This window comes from Numida meleagris, chromosome 20 (assembly GCF_002078875.1).
Source record: "Numida meleagris isolate 19003 breed g44 Domestic line chromosome 20, NumMel1.0, whole genome shotgun sequence".
In the NCBI taxonomy this organism is placed as follows: domain Eukaryota; kingdom Metazoa; phylum Chordata; class Aves; order Galliformes; family Numididae; genus Numida; species Numida meleagris.
Genome location: NC_034428.1, coordinates 5,865,774 through 5,878,769, shown reverse-complemented (window position 1 = coordinate 5,878,769; position 12,996 = coordinate 5,865,774). Strand labels below are relative to the sequence as shown.

The 12,996-nt window shown below is 49.7% G+C and overlaps 2 protein-coding genes across 12 annotated transcripts in view; both read left to right on the top strand.

Moving 5' to 3' along the window:
- The window catches only part of DISP3 (dispatched RND transporter family member 3), a 120,449-nt gene extending 113,625 nt beyond the window's left edge, over positions 1-6,824 (top strand). For all 11 annotated transcript variants that reach the window (XM_021374666.1, XM_021374664.1, XM_021374670.1 and 8 more), the window contains 2 exons: positions 614-780; positions 1,496-6,824. In XM_021374666.1, coding sequence (XP_021230341.1) covers positions 614-780; positions 1,496-1,858 — 530 coding nt within the window. In that variant the 3' untranslated portion in view covers positions 1,859-6,824. The remainder of the gene's footprint in view (positions 1-613; positions 781-1,495) is intronic.
- The window catches only part of LOC110387001 (F-box only protein 6-like), a 54,850-nt gene continuing 50,531 nt past the window's right edge, over positions 8,678-12,996 (top strand). The window contains exons 1-2 of the mRNA XM_021374674.1: positions 8,678-8,768; positions 9,302-9,527. The gene's annotated coding sequence lies outside the window, so the exon portion shown is untranslated. The remainder of the gene's footprint in view (positions 8,769-9,301; positions 9,528-12,996) is intronic.

Below are 12,996 nucleotides of genomic sequence, written 5' to 3'. Positions count from 1 at the left end.
TAACAATTGCACTGCTTCCCAAGGATCTGCACCACGGCTGCTGTTTCCAAGCAGTGGGAGATTTTAAAAGCTGAATATTTGAGTGTTTTTGTTAGTATTTGAAGCAAATTTCTAAATAGCTCCCTCTCCCTGGCTGGTTATTTGACGATATTATGGACTAAGTGTGTTGCAAAACTTCCCGGTTTAAAAATCAAATCTATCATTTTAAAACCACTTACTCTCCCACACATGACTCACAAACAAACAGCACTCTTGGCTTTAAGAAAAACTTGTGCATGTGCTCAGGTTGTGAGTAAACTCCAGCAAGCAAAACATAGGGCCCCGTTCCATCTAGTGCATATATGCACACTTGCTTGTGTTGGATTCGTTAGTGTGGTTGGCATCAGTCTGTCATTTTGCCTAATTTCGGTTAGGTGCTTCGCTATTCCCAGCAGGTGAGGTGAGGGAAACATTTGCCTTTGTGGGCAGGAGGGAGGATGTACAGCATTCAGCCTGGCTAGCGTGCAGAACACGGGCATGATCTCAAAATCCCCAGTTTCTGATCTGTAGCAGTACGGCTGGGCAGCACTCCCTGAGACCTCTAAACTTGCCTAACGTGAGCTTCTTCATGCAGGGGTGGTCTGCCTGGTGGTGACCATCATGTACTGGTCTGGCTGGGAAATGGGGGCTGTGGAAGCCATTTCTCTGTCCATCCTCGTTGGCTCTTCTGTCGATTACTGCGTGCACTTGGTGGAGGGCTACCTGCTGGCAGGGGAAAACCTGCCGCTGCACCACACACAGGTGAGTTCTCTTCCTCCTAAAGCTTTGCATCCGCTCCCCTCGTGCCCTCTGTACCACCTGGCTGTGATGCAGGACCTAAGGCGTGCTGGGCAAAGAGAATGCCTCTTGCAGCACGCCTGGGCAGCTTTTCCAGCTGGTGTGAGGCTGATGTGAGCTGGTGTACCTGGAGACAGTAAACCCAGCTGAGCGTCCAACCCACACTCTTGTCCCTCTCTCAATGGCCACTGGACACACCTGTATCCAAAGCAATGCTTTTCACGCCCCAGTGAAGGCAGTCCTATCCTAGAATAGCCCTACACTCATCCTGTAACTTCTGAAAATCACATTGGCTTGTAGCTTGCCCCCTCTGGCCTTGTTAACTTCTGTCCCTCTTTGGGAAGATGAGCACCACAAAAGCTTGGTGATCTGTTCCCTCGTATAGTGTCTGTGTGCAGTACATCTGTCATGTGCGCCCAGCAGTCAGCCTGATGTGGCTGAAAGAAGGCACCAGTGGAGGCACAAAATCCAGCACTTAACCTCTGCTGGATTTTAACCTCATGGCTATTTGCCTGGTGTGCTCAGAGACTGTATAAATGGTGAGATGTACAATCCCACAGTGTCTCTGTCCTGGACCAGGACTCCATGAGCTAAGCCACCCTCTCAGAGCATAAAGCATTTCTGCAGCCCTGTGTTCTTGTCCCTGCTTCCTCCATAACACTGCTGTCCCTTCTGCCAGGACCCCACGGCCTGCCGCCAGTGGAGGACGATTGAAGCGATCCGTCACGTGGGTGTAGCAATTGTCTCGAGCGCTGTCACCACCGTGATTGCCACTGTCCCACTCTTCTTCTGCATCATTGCCCCTTTCGCCAAGTTTGGGAAGATCGTGGCCCTCAACACGGGAGTCTCTATCCTATACACGCTGACTGTGAGCACAGCCCTGCTGAGCATCATGGGGCCCGGCACCTTCACCCGGAGCAGGACTTCCTGCCTCAAGGCTGTGGCAGGGGTGCTTCTCGCCGGCCTGCTGGGTCTATGCATCTGCCTCGCCCTGCTGAAGGGCGGATTTAAGATCCCTCTCCCTAATGGGACAGCCCTGTAGACCCTACACCAAGAACCACACGATCTGTCCTCTTGCTCCCTTTTCTTTTTTTCTTTTTTTTTTTTTTTTAAAGGATATTTTTTGTAAGAAAAAAAAAGAGGAAAAAAAATCCCGTTTTTTCCAGAAGTTTTTCAACTCCAGATGCACTTTATTTTCTAATGGGTTTTGCTCTAAACTTGTATTTATTTCAGTAGTAATGGATGGATGACGGACAGTGAGGGCTGCCCAGGGAATTCCTCAGCCCATGAGTAGGAGGGGAGAAGGTGCCCTTCTCTCAATTTTCTTTCTGCTTTTCTTTTTTCAAATGAACAGAGCTTTCTGGAACCACAAAGGTAAAGAAGTCAGGTAGGCCATCTGATCCCTTTCAAACTGCTTCCTTTCTGTCCTTCCTGTGGCCAGGGTCAGCATTGCGATGATGGCTCTTGAGGTGATGTCCTGTCCCCATGCCAGGGCCATGCATTGATGCAATGCATCAAGCCTTGCAAACAGCAGTGAGCTGATGGATGGGCCTGGAGAATAGCGTTGTCTGCATTGCTCTGCTATGCCCTGTGCTCAGCAGCAAACTCATTGCACAGGACACATTTCCCAGCTAGCTCGTACTGGGGTGGTTGTGAGATTAAAACTAGAGAGTTTTGGGAGGACCACCTGCTGGGACCTGCTTTCATTGTTAGTGGGGAATGCCAGGACAGGTGGCTCACCCCTTCTCTCATAAAGGACGCTGGACCTTTCACCGGGACCTCTTGGGTCTGTGAACAGTCATCAGAACACTACTGGTGCCTACAGGGCCCTGTCCTCCTCTCCTTCTTGCCAAGGTAGCAGTGGTGTCCAGTCCCAGCTCCTGTTCTGTTTGTGACTTCACCAGTCTACCTCTGCTCTTCATGGCAGAGAGAGCTGAAGGCCTTCAGCTCTGTGCAAAGTTTTTTGCTCCAGGACCTGGCAGCCAGCTCTTAGCCTGAGGATGAGCTAGCCCCTGTGGCCAGGTAGAGCCCATAGCTGGCAGCGTGCATGGATAAACAGTGGGGCATTCTCTGTGGCAGCTCAGAGACCCTGCTGTGCAGACACGAAGGCAGCAGAGCTTCAGCCTGAGGCTGCTGCCTGCTCAAAGCAGATGGTTTATATTAAAGTAAAATGAAATTGCAAACTGGTGCCATTAACAAGTACATTTTAAGCATCACTGATTCCATCATATTCTTAAAATTGAAATAACTAAGTGTGTGCATTGATATGCAGCACATCTGGTCCTTGGCAGAAGGGGAGGGGTCAGGCCCACTGGGAGATGCATTAAACATTATTTACAGGGATGCCAGCAGAGAGAGGTGGCCGGAAAGCAGCCTGACTTCTAATTTGTTTGCAGATAACCATGTCCCCAGTGGCTTTGCATTCTCTGTCTGGATTGACCCCCTTTTTAAAATGGAAATGCCAGGAAGCTGGTCCCTGGTGCCAACCGTGTTCTGGGGACTGTGCTGCTGAGACAGACCAGCAGCTGCTTCTGCTTGGCTCAGTGTATCCTTGTTTTGATCCCTGCCAGTCTCTTACATCTTCACATCGTGCCATAACTCTGAAAAAGGATCAAACATTTGTTCCTAAACTAGGTTCCCCAAGGTGTTAGCTGGAGAGAAGGGATTGAGGACAGGGGTCTCATTGGGCTTTGTTGATGCTGGGAGAAATCTAGAGCACTCCTGCTGCAGACAGCGAGGGTGGTGAAAGCATGAGCAAACCAGACCTGGTTCCTTCCTCACCATCCCACAGTGCAGCTGAGTTACCCTTTTCTGCCACATTAAATGTTCCTTGGCCCCTGTCTCTGCTCTGCTCCAGCTCCTACAGGATGAACCCTGATGAATAAATGGTTCTGGGAAGGATTTTTAACTATCCTAAACCCTTGCTTCTTTGGGAGCTGCTGTGCAAGGCTCAGGCACATTGATCTGCAAGCCCTGCTTTCCCTGATGTCAGTTCTCCAGATTTAATTACTAGTGGTGCCCTGAGCACTTGTAAGTGGCAGCAAGCACAGAGGGCAGAGTGCTGATGACATACAGTGTCATACATGGGTGTTGTGGGGGCAGAGCATGGGAGCCCTAGTGCTGCTGCAAAGGATGCTCTGACTGGCAGCTTGATCTGTATTCACCTATTGCTTCAGCCTCCTTGGCGTGATTAAAGCCGATGGTTATTTCCAGGTCACCAGACAAGAGAGGAAGGTGCTGAGTTAAGCCTTGCAGGATGTCCCTCCTGTGAGCACGGAGAAAAACTGAAAGATCTTTAAGGCAAGGCATAGATCTGCTTTAATCCTGCAAAACTTGAAGCGCATTCATGCCCCAGGTAGCCCACAGTTTTGCTCACTATAAAGAGGCTAATATAAGCCCCTCACTTCCAGAGTGATGCTGGGCACACCATGCTGGGACCAGTCCCTCAGCCATTCTCAGGAAGCAAAGATTGATTTCAAAGTAGTGGAAAACCTTTTGTGCCTCTGGGTTCTGATTTAGCAGTGTCTGATCTCAGACAAAAATAACAGCATTCTTAGCACCTGACAGGTTCTGTCCCATTTTCTGGAGCAGGAAGGGAGAAGGACAAATGGCCGTTTTTTCTTATCCTCCCTTGCTAGCCCAGGCACAGCCAGAGCAGTAGGGCTGGCTGGCACGAGCAGGAGCATCACCTTGCCCTTGTTAGCCCAAAGTGGCTCTGGGAGTGTGCTGGCAAAGCAATGGCTGGAGTGATTCAGGAAGGAAAAGACTGAGGTAAGTGTAGCTGATAATTCGCAAAGGCATGCTGAGGAGATGGTGTGCCTCCAGCAGGAAAGCGAAGCAGAGATAGGACAAGGAACTTACTCCAGGTTGTAGTAGAAGAGCCAGGAGATGATCCCAGGTTATGCTTTCCAGTGCAAGGATCCACTGGACATTGGTAAGCTGAAAACTTGATGGTTGCAACACTTGGCTTTTAGATCTAGAATCACAGAACATTCTGCAGAGTGCTACAGAATGAGAGAGACATAGAAGCAGAGCTCAGACTTCCCCAGCGTACTCTCAACACCGTCTCGGTGGAGACAGTAAATCAGAGGCAGGTGTATACATCTATCTCCTTGGCATTAGAAAATATTCATAAAATTATAGGGGTAAGAAAATGGATGGGTTTATCTGAGCAAGCATGAAGGTGGGGCTGACAGCCCTGCTGGGAATCAGTGCTCTGAGGCAGATGCTTGTAGCAATAAAAAGCAAAGGCTCACCTGTCTGGCGCTGTTCCAGGAGCAGATGCTCACCCTAAATTAATTCCTCCCACATCTCTACCTATCTTCTTTCTCTGATGACTCCTCTGTTGCCCAGAGCATCTCTTGGGCCCTGTCGCCTTGCTGAGCAAGGTTCCGCCTTCTCAGCAGTACCTGCTTTTGCCTAAGATGCTCACAGATGCTGAACAAAGGCATGCTGGAGACTTTCTGAGAGAGAATGTCTCAGGCAGGGGAAGCTAAGGTGCTAAAATTCTTCCTACAAAGCTGCCAATTTCGATGTTTTTAAACAGTTGAACACAGCAACCCAGTGTCATGGAAATATTTCATCCTGGCTTTACTTGGAAGAGAATGCACTGTTTTTCCATTTCAAAACAGTCTTATTGCTGCAATTAAAAAGAAACATACACGGGTTCTCAGTTACAGCACACAGCAATGAAATATTTGTTATCTGCTCACTCCTTTTTTTCTGGTAAATTCTGTTTTGAAGGATACCTTCAGAAAAGTTGATGTTAATGTTTCAGGATGGAAACTGCGTAGTTTCCTGCAAAATGGTGCTGATCCTGTCCTGATGAGAAGCCCTCAGCAGTCACAGGAGAGCACTGCTCCCTATTTGCCAAAGCAAATGTACAGAGCTGCTGCTCCTTGCCTGTGAGTTCAAGGTTCCCCACAGATACTGCTGAGACTAGGACTCACAACAGCTTTGGAGCAAAGAGGAATAGAGCTGATGTGGTTCGCAAAGATCAGTGTCAGAGAAAGAAATAGAGCCCGGTCTCCTCGCTCCATTTTGCTTTTGTTGCAGTGGCTTTTGAGGTGCTGGGTTCATGCAGGGCCTGTACAAGCAATGGGGACATCAGAGTTGGCCACCAATCTTGGAAGTTTCAAAAGCTGCAGATACTGGAAAAGGATCAGTAGCTGTGCTGGGCTGTGATCTCTGTCCAAAGCAAAGCCAGCCTGGAAATTATCCCCAAGGAGAAAGATACATGGCATGCTTACGGAGCTGCTGGAACAGTGGGATGGCAGCCTGGCTGCAAGGGTCTCCCAAGACCCCTGGCTTTGTCTTCACTGGAGCAAACTGGGATGTTGCTTTATGTCACAGCACCTCATTTTGGCTTGTCCTGCACTGAATTTTCATACCAGAATGTCCTGCCCTCCTGGAAGATTATTAAAGGTCTGTTTAAACCCAAGGTACACATAAATGTGTCCACACTGTCCAGAAGGGAAACTGTGCTGATTGATTTGCAGCCAGGCAGGGCAAGTCTCTTAGTTATTACCAAAATCCACTCCTCACCCCAGATAGCATGCAAGCCACAGTTCACAGGTTATTCTCTTTCAAAGCCCTTTGCTAACTTCTCCTCCTCAGCTTTGTACCCAGGTCCTGGAGTTGGAAACCGTCACAGCTCCCATCCGTCAGAATGGAGGTGTGGGATGCATCCTCCCCTCTGCTCCTCCTTGGGGCAGTGGCTGCAGGTGCTGGGAGGTGATGGCAGGACTGGAGGCAGAGCAGCAGGCAGGAAGGTTTGCAGGGAAGAGAGCAAAGAGGAGGGAGGATGGGGGGAAAAGGAGGCACGAGCGCCCCGAAGTGCTGCTGCTTTGCCACGTGCGTGCAGACTTTAGCATTGGTTCTCAGAATGATGTAGCACAATTCACAATGTAACGTATGCGTGTTACTTTTGTAAGTCGTCTCCTATTCTCACTATTTTCAGTGTTCCTTGATTTTTGGAGACTGTTGTAAATAAAAGATTTTGACACTGGGTCGTTTGGCTCCCTTACTCCGCACCATGTTGCAGGTCGGGCAAGCTGATGCTCCAGCCCCACACAGGCCTGGAGGAGGGCTGGCTCAGGTGAGGGCTTTATCTAGGTTTTCTGGGGCTCTTTTACTCCTCCAATCCATACAGTGCTGCTGCCGGCACATGGAGATTGTTCCCCCAGGAGAATGGGGTTCAGCAGCTCCTGTAGCACTGCAGTTCCCAGACGCCTGGCACAAAATGTGAGGGGTCTGGAGCACAGTCCTGTGGGGCTGTGGAAGCTGGGATGCATCAGTCTGGAGAAGAGGAGGCTCAGGGGAGATCTCATGGCTCCCGACAACTCCAGAAAGGTGGGGTGTGGTGAGGTGGGGTCAGCCTCTGCTCCCAGATAACAGCAACAGGACAAGAGGAAATGGCTTCAAGTTTCACCAGGGAGGGTTCAGGTTGGGTATTAGAAACAATTCACTCTCAGAATGAGTGGTGATGCACTGGAGCAGGCTACCCAGGGAGGTGGTGGGGTCACCATCGCTGGTAGTGTTGTAGCGTTCAGGATCCATGGAAATGCGGCACTGAGGGACATGGTCAATGGGCATAGTGGGGGTGGCTGTGCCAGCTGAACGCAGGACGCAGCCCCTGCCCCTCCCTACATCGGGACGAGAGCCGCCAGCGCGGGCTGAGGGGCGGCCGTTACTCCCGTCAGGGCGCGGAAAAAAGCGCGGGCGCAGCGCTGAGGGGAGCGGGGGGGCGGGACGAGACGCTCCGCTCCCGCCTCACGCGGCCGCCCCGAGGGCTGACACTCTCGGCCCTTCCCCAGCGATATGTCACCCTGCGTTTGTCACCAGTGCATCTCTGTGGCGTCAGCAGAGCTGCGCCTCGGGGGTGCTCCTCTCTCATCTCCTGTTTATTCAGTTTTGATCTGCTTCCCCGAGCATGAGGTGGGGCAGTGCCAGGCTCTCATTTTGCTGCGAGGAGGTGACGTGAGTCCAGAACAGCGGGTGTGCTGCGTGCTGTGTTTCTGAGAGCTGGCCCTCCCTGTCTATTTCTTATTTGTACTTTTTTTCCCTCAAGTCAGAGCAAGCTTATTGCCCCAAGAGCTCAGCATGAAAACATACCTTACACCATTGCATGCAGCGAGGATAGGAAGGGCCGGGGAGCTTGGCAGCCCCTCTTGCAGGCTTTTTCGGAAGAGAAAAGCAAAATCTTGGGGTTGGGGAAGACAGCCAAAGGTCTGGGTTTCATACCCAGATCTGAAGCACAGAAGCCCCTCTGCAAGGTGGAGGTGTGCGTGCTTCAGGCTGGAAGGCAGCAGCTGGTAAACTGCACCGTGAACTGCTCACGATGGGATGGGTTAAACTATAAATAGGTTGTGATTTAGGCAGACAGTGGAAAGGGCCTCCATCTTCGAGGTGAAAGGTTCTGATTCTGGAAGATGTGGTCATGAAGTGACAATAAGGGCTGCTAAGGGGTAAAGAAGGCCTGGGAGGAGGTATGGGTACCACCGCATCTGTGATTTTGAGTAGCCAAGAGGGGATGTGGTTGGTTGTGAGGGTTGTGGTGCCTGTAGTGGCCCCATAGCACATGTGCACGGAGCTGAGTCACATCCTATTCCACATCTGTCTGTGGCACCCTTGAAGCGCCCAGAGCAAAAGTAGGTGTGAGGACATCCCATCTCTGAACGGGTGACCTGCAACCTGGTGCTGAGCATCATGACTCAGTTCTTTTTTGCAGAAAGGCAGCTCTCACTGCTCTGTTATAACACATGTTAGCTTATGTTCACTGTTAGATTCATGTTAGCTACAGGTGTGGGCACTGATACCTCATCAGCCATCACCAGAGAGCTCTGCAGCTTTGTCAGAGCACTGCAGGTGGTGGCTGGTGGGTGATTAAGAAACTCCACACCCCAGTGAGGTGGCAAGGGGCTATTTGCCTGACCCTGGGAAGTGCAGATGGGGTGAGCTTTCAAAGCATCTGTGTGGAAGTGTTCTTTCTTAAACTTGAAATGACCTTTTCAACTGAATTTCTTCGTGCTAAGTGATAAGTACAGGGTGTCTGCAAGGGAAAGTTTTATGTTTTGCTTTAGGACTTTTAAGTGTTTCTAGCTGGTGGCTTATGTCCCACTGAGCTTCCTGGGACTGTGCCATGGTGGATGTGAAGGGGCAATGTGGATGCGTGTCCTTCCTTGTGAACTCACTCCCAACCTATTGGCTGAATCCTGGGAGCCTTTCCCAAGGTGTCATGGCCTGGGCTTCCCTGGAGTTATTTGCAGACTAATAAAGCAAAATGAAGAAAGATGCTGAGAATTGATAACACAGTGCACAAGATAATTGCCTATAAATGTCTGAGCCTGGACCCAAGTTTGTTGTCTGTGTTAAGCCACATCTTGTCCAAACTGTTCCATGCTATGAGAGTGATGAGAGTCTTGAGCTGCCCCTTGGTGGTGTTCAGGAGTATGATGAGTTCACTGCAGCTCTGCTTTGCTTCTAGGAGTTTGTTTGATGATCAATACAGCCTTGTCATGAGAGGGTGAGCAGCTGTGGTTCATCTCCCTGAGTGTCACCTGGGCTTGCAGTAATCTGCTGAACATGATGCAGCCTGAGTCTCCTGAAGGATCTGCTGCCTGTAGCTTCTTCTTTCCAGCTCTTTATTTGGAGAGTGAAAAGTTCCTGACCATCTGAAGTCCTTATTCAGCTGCAAGGCTGTGCAAGAGAAGGTAATGACATGGTGGTGCTTTTATCATGTTTTGTGCCTTTATCTGCTTCTGCCTTTAGGTCCTAGGATGGGTTGACAGTGTGCTGCTGCAAACAGCTGAAAGGGGTCTGATCAAGCAATGTGAAAATACTACTGGCTTTTTCTCTTCTGTAGGTGCTGTTGAGCTAGCTCTGATATTATGGATGGACCCCAGTGCTCCCTCTGTACGCTCTATGGGGTGCTCCTGAGGACAGTTTGTCAGGTTGGCTGCACAGTTTGGAGGGCTGATGTTTTTTTGTTTAATTTCTTTTTTTTTTTCTAATCCTTGCAGTCTTCCTGAAGGATTTGGTTCCTCAGAGTCAGAGGTGTAAATATTCAGGAGGCCTGTTCCCCGCTTCTAGTGTTCGTGTACCTCTCAAAGGAGTTGTTATAGAGGACTTGAAGGGTATACTCAGGCTATTGTGAATGCTTCCAGTGACAGTGATGATAAATCATGATATCTTGCCAGCGCTTTGTCTGTACATCTTTAAGCTTTTTTCTTCTACCACAGAAATGGAAGTGACATCTGTGTCTAACGTGTCAAGGCTGTGACCTCAGTAAAATCCCCTGATGGATGCTGCCACAAGGTACTCTGCATCACCTAAGGCTGCTCTGCAAAGACACTGTCCTTGCTGTACCAGCTGTCATGCAGCCAGAGTGAGGGCACCACGTGAGCAGGCAGCCTCACAGTGCCCCAGAGTGCCTGCTTCTGGCTGGGGATGCAGAAGGCTGCTGGCTCCTTGGGGCACAGGTTAGCCTGGCTGCAGTTGAGCTTGTATGGTGAGAGAAAGCGTGCTCTGAACTGCCCCAACATGTGCTTGGGCATCTGGTGTGGTGACAAGTCATCTCTGGCCCCCTGGTATGCTGTTACCAACTACCTGCTTCGATGGCCTTTGCTTTTTTTGGAGCTTTAAAGCTGATTCTTTGCTTTTTTTGGAGCTTTAAAGCTGATTGGTCTGGGCAATGGGTAATATCCTGGAGATAGGAGAATGCCTCCAACTCTGGAAAGCACAGAGGGTACAAGATCAAAGACCTAGCTAAGCATTTCATTCTGTTCTACCCAAGGTTAGCATCGTAAGTTCCTGGAGAAGTCTGCCAGTGCTGTCTGATCTTCTGAGGGTGTTTCTGATAAAGGTAGCTGCAGAAAAGCAGATACAGCTCCTTCCAGATGCATGGAAACACTTAAGTTCCTTCTTCAGCACTGACCTCATTCCTGTTGGGCTGAGAGCTGCTGGCTCAGTACCAAATGCTCCCTGCCCACACAGCAGCCGGCTTTCTGGGCACTCTGTGGTCAATAGCTGTGCCCTGGCAGTGGGGCGATATGTGATGGGGCTGCAGCTGAGCTGGTAGGGGCATTGCAAGGGGGTCAGTGCCTGGAGCTGGGTGTGCAGCAGTGGGCCAAGGCTGCTCAAGGGACTCAGCCAGACAGGGCTGCTGGTGACTAGCCTCTAACCTCATGTGTGCTCAGTGGCCTGCAATCCCATTTATTAGCACTTAAAACTTGCTGTCTCTGCTCCAAATGGAGTGTTTACAGCATTGACACAAACAGCTGTCCCAGTCAGCCAGATCATAACAAATGGGAGCTCTGGCTGGAGTGTTATTTTGCTGCAAGGGGGTAATACATCTTATTACTAAACAATGAAGTTCGTGATGGATTGTGACGAGGCTCTTTGCTGTCTTGCTTGATGATCACACTGAAAAATAAACATAAAACCTAAGATGTTCCCAGGGATCTAGGCAAGGCCTTGCATTGTGCATAGTTAGAGACAGCTTTGAGGTTCCCAGGGTGCCTTAGCTGCAGGATACTTTGCAGCAGGCTGCTGCTTTTGCTGCCTTCTCTCCACAGTGGATTAGTTGGGAGGGATTTGGGGGTCAAGGAGTGAAATTCCAGGAGAAAGATGTGCTGGTCAAAAACATGGGGTATAGCAAGAGCTGAGGACAGTTGGTCACTTCCCTGGGAACAGTGTAGCAGTCTTGGTGGTGGTGATGTTGTCTGATTACTGGGTATATGGGGCAAACCATGTCATTTTGATCCAGCCTGAAGTAGGGCTGAATCACTGCTGGACTGAGGGTAGAAATGGGGACACAGTCCTCCAGAGGGCTGTTGGGGGAATTATGGTTATTAGGGTGACAAGGTCCTCCTGAAGGCCGTGTATGAGATTCTGCTGCTTCAAGTGACTTGTGTGGAAGACTGTAAGCTATAGCTTCTCTGAGCAGAGCTGGAACAGGTATATGCTCGCTTAATGCCAGTGCAAAATTGAAGGAATGCTGTTCAATGCAAAGGAGCTGAGCTATTCTGATTGTCTGTCCTCCTCTGCTTCTAAGCACCTGCAGCAGCAAAGCTCAAGACTGTGAAGGTGAATTATCTACAACTTGGACTCATTGCAGAGACCTTGATGAGCTCTTGGACCAAGCCCTACAGGAGCTGCAGAGGAGTATTAGCTGCTTAAAAACTGTGTGTGTGACTCACAGATCTCCCACTCATGCCTTCACCCACATGCCAATCCCCTCATGCTGTTTCCAAGCACAAGGACTGATGGATTTTCTGCTTTCCCTCACCCCAACAGTGTTCTCTTCTTAAAAAATAACTGCAAAATGATTGGAACAGGTGGTGCTGTGATTTCCCAACAGCATAAATGTATTCAGGCCACAAATGGGGCAAGCAGAACAGACCAATTGGAGCTGGTTGTCTCCTCTTCTGGGGCTCTATAAGCAGAGGTGCAGGGTATGAGAGAAAGCGCAATGGGCCTGATGGCAATGGAGACTGGCATGGAGTATGTGAGTGACACTGGTTGTGTCTGGAAGCCAATTAAAGTTTATTTAAAATATTAGCATATCAGCAGGCAGGAATTCTTCCGACTGGATTGGTTTCACTAGGGGATCAGGGAATAGGGCCAGTGTTCAGCTGGCAATTATTCTTTTCAACACAATTGCATTCATCACCTGACCTGCCAGGGCAGTGCTGGGATCTGCTGGAGGAGGCTGCATCCCTGGGAGGGGTATTCCTAGCCCTCCTGCAGCAGGAGCTGCACCAGTGAATGGCAGTGCAGGGATGAGTTCCCAGCTGGGAGCCGTGAGAGGAAACAACAAAGCAGCTCTGTTTTTGTGCAAGTGTTTTTGTGGACTTGATGAAGGAGGGAGAAAGCTTTTAAAAAAAAATAATCCCTGCTTTTCCTTGACGAGTTCTCCCCAGTATATATTTATATTTAGTATCTATTTAGCAGTGAAGAGGGGAGGGCTGTCTGGGAAAGTGGTTTGCTGGGAGAGTGGGTTTGTAATCCAGACAGATTCAAAGACAGCCTTAAATAGAGCATTAATGGACTGAGGGGCTGGAGACTGCAGCTTTCTATTTTGGTGAAAATGGAGCTTTCTGTGTGTGCCAGCTGCTGCTCACGTGCAGGGGTTGTTGGTCAATGCATGGAGGAGCTTTCACTTGTGTATTTGCCCACAGT